The sequence below is a fragment of the Pundamilia nyererei genome, unplaced genomic scaffold, assembly GCF_000239375.1.
Source record: "Pundamilia nyererei isolate P.nyererei 1_Seehausen unplaced genomic scaffold, PunNye1.0 scaffold00022, whole genome shotgun sequence".
In the NCBI taxonomy this organism is placed as follows: Eukaryota; Metazoa; Chordata; class Actinopteri; order Cichliformes; family Cichlidae; genus Pundamilia; species Pundamilia nyererei.
Genome location: NW_005187423.1, coordinates 48,001 through 51,055, shown reverse-complemented (window position 1 = coordinate 51,055; position 3,055 = coordinate 48,001). Strand labels below are relative to the sequence as shown.

Sequence of the window (3,055 nt, the reverse complement as noted above, 5' to 3'; positions counted from 1 at the left end):
AATTGTTTTCTCTGGAAAAGGACATGCAGATATTAAGCGTGTACAACTATTGCAGTGTCTACTTGTACTTAAATCATTCTAATGTTTCTACTCTTACTATAAGCATCTTAGGGAAAACTGGACCAGCATTTTTACCTGATATAAGACCAAACACATCTTTTCACTCTACTGACTTTGCACAGATGTATTCAGCAAAAACAGCCGCTAGTAAAACAAACCAAAATGATGGGAAATGCTGCTCCAAGCATCTGTACTACTTTGAAGTTTAAGACCTACAGACAATGATGAGTCAAAGGCAAGGCTTGATGATAATAACATAGCTACAGATGAATCATGACTGTGTGGGTACATCAGCTGTTATGCAATGACTGCTGTCTGGCATACTGACCACACTGTCAGTCTGTCTTAGCAGATAACTGCTGAATTCATGCCAGTGCAGTGGCACATCAGCACTTCAGTGCTGGGTGACAACTCACACATGTAATTATTTATCAGTGCAACTTATGTAAGTTTATTTTGTTTCATGGCAGAGCTCATTTCCTGCTGCTTTTATGAAAATGATGCATATAATTCATGGACAGTTTAATGGGTATTTAAAAAAAATAATGCTGCTACTTAATTACTGCTTATGGCATGTTCTGCTATGACTTTTGAAGCTTGTAATCTAATGTTTATGCTTATCATCTAATTTCAGCAGGCTTCCAAGCCAAAGCCACGGACAGAAGACGTGAGTGTTCTCTGCTATTTATTTCACCTAAATTAAACATTAGAATAAAAAAAAAAGAAAAAGACATTTTGTTTAACTGCTTCATGTTTGTACTTTGCTCTGTGACAGACATGGCCACTGGGGTCAAAGAAAGAGTCTGCCACAATTCCTCCTGATCCTCGTGGTGATGCATCTGGCCCTGGGGTTGATGAGGTATGATTTTTATACAAGTACAGACCCTTTAAAGGCTTCACATGCACAGGAATTAATGCATGTTGCATATTCATAGAGTCCTTCATTAATGTCATTTAGGAAATTTGATTTTCAGTAATATACCTTTTTCTAATTTCTCTAGGGCCAGGTTAACTTCCCATTCCTGTTTGAGCCTTAGATGTCACAGCCGTAAGATCATTAGGCAACAAATGAGATACTCTGTATTTGGCCACAGCCTGACTGAAACTTGCAGAAATTCTACTGTTTTTTTTTCCCAGTGCTTTCATACCATGTTAAATAAAGACGTTTGTCAGATAAATTTGTGTCAGAAAGTTCATTGTTGTACACAGAAATAAAAGCTTGAATTGCAGGAATAATTTTCTGAATATATCACAAATAACAAAGATTTTAAAAAAGTTAACAATCAAACTTTTTTGTAAGGAAAATGCAAAACAAGCAACATAGTTAATATTAGTCAGTAAATTCTGAGTCAGGTTCTGTTCTAAGGTCTAAGGTCTAAGATAGCAAAATTGTTTGATAAGATGCACATTGTGACAGAAAGCCTTGGTGAATGGCAGCATGAGAACAAGAGAACTAATTCAGTGAGATGCCATCTATCCATTTTCACCATGGCTTATCCAACTAGGACCATTATGGGGTGTCGAGAAAGATGGGATCGCAAGACAGTGAAGTGCTGTGGTTTACCTTTCATTACATCTGAGAAAGGACTTATCAACTAGCCTTTTAGGTACAAAATGACTAAAGAGTGCGATCACAGAGTTTATCTATGTGCTTTTGCAAAATGTAAATAGTCTATATTCTTGATCAAATATATAAAAATGTAAGTCTGATTAATGTGATTAATGAGAAATACAGTTTGAGTAGTGAAATGTTTCTAACACCTGACTTTCTGGCTTTTTACTGTTTTTTTCTGTGTGTGTGTTTCTGGGCTGGGATTGTTTGAACCAGTGGGGAATGCAAACATGGCACACAGCCCAGATCTTGTCTGAGGCTATTAGTGTTCGGTCAAAATGACTTAGGAAACATTCAGAGAATGTCTGATTTTGATACGTATAATTGAATAAAATAAGCTAGAGGTAGAGGAAAAAAACAAAAACTAAGGCAAAGACAAACAGAGGCAAAGAATAAATGATAACCTAAAATGGGAACAGTTAGAACTAGACATGAACATGAACATAAATCTGAACAGGAGCATGCAAAAACAAAGACGTGAGGAAACCATAACAGGAGCATGAAAAACCTGAGACCTGAAGTGACATAAAACCTATAGCCATGAGACGAGATAAACAAATGACCCAACACTGAACAAAAGGAAACAGAGGACCTAAATACACAAAAAGGTAATGAGGAAAGTGGAACACCTGAACAAATGAACATGACGCCACAGGTGAAGCAAAACTAAATACACTGAACATGGAAACATGAGACTGCTTAAAATAAACCAAGAAACATAATGAGATGAAGACTGTGACAACATGAGCTTGACAATAGGACATGAAAAAAAACACAGACATGAAACTCATGACAGACTGGGGAGATGGAAAGGAATGGAACATAAGGAGGATGAGGCATGGGCATAACTAAAAGTCATGCATTGAGGACAAAACAGACTTACATAGGAAACTGGAAATTACAACTAAACAAGGAAGCATGGTGATAACATTAACTAGACTAAAGCCTCACTAAGACATACAGCTACAGCTAATGCTATTGTGATTAATAAACACAGAGGTTTGAAGAGAAAAAAGTGAGGAAAAGTACTCTTTTAAATTAGTTAAAAAGGTGTCATGTTATAAATGGATGTTCATGTGAGATTGAGACAATTGAAGTAAAATGTTATAAAATGAATGAAACATCAAGGGAAATGAATTCATATGTGACTGAACATTCATATGTGATGGAATTACTAATAAGTTGTATTAAAGTACAAAAGGCAGGGTAGACATCCTGAGGATAGAGGCAGTTAGAACTGGGTGAGTCCCCTCACCCATCGTCCTCATCCAAGCTCTGCACTACTGGGTAATACTCATATTATCAAAGACTGGACTTTTTCAACAAAGAGGTGATCCAGACTTCCTGTATTCATTGCTGGTTCCACAGATTGACAGATGTAGC

General features: G+C 36.7%; 1 protein-coding gene across 1 annotated transcript in view; it reads left to right on the top strand.

Moving 5' to 3' along the window:
* The window catches only part of LOC102215611 (gamma-gliadin-like), a 2,543-nt gene extending 1,446 nt beyond the window's left edge, over window positions 1-1,097 (top strand). Inside the window, exons 7-8 of the mRNA XM_005727029.1 lie at window positions 836-919; window positions 1,062-1,097. Of these exons, the coding sequence (XP_005727086.1) occupies window positions 836-919; window positions 1,062-1,097 (120 nt within the window). The remainder of the gene's footprint in view (window positions 1-835; window positions 920-1,061) is intronic.
* The last annotated feature ends 1,958 nt before the right edge of the window (window positions 1,098-3,055 follow it).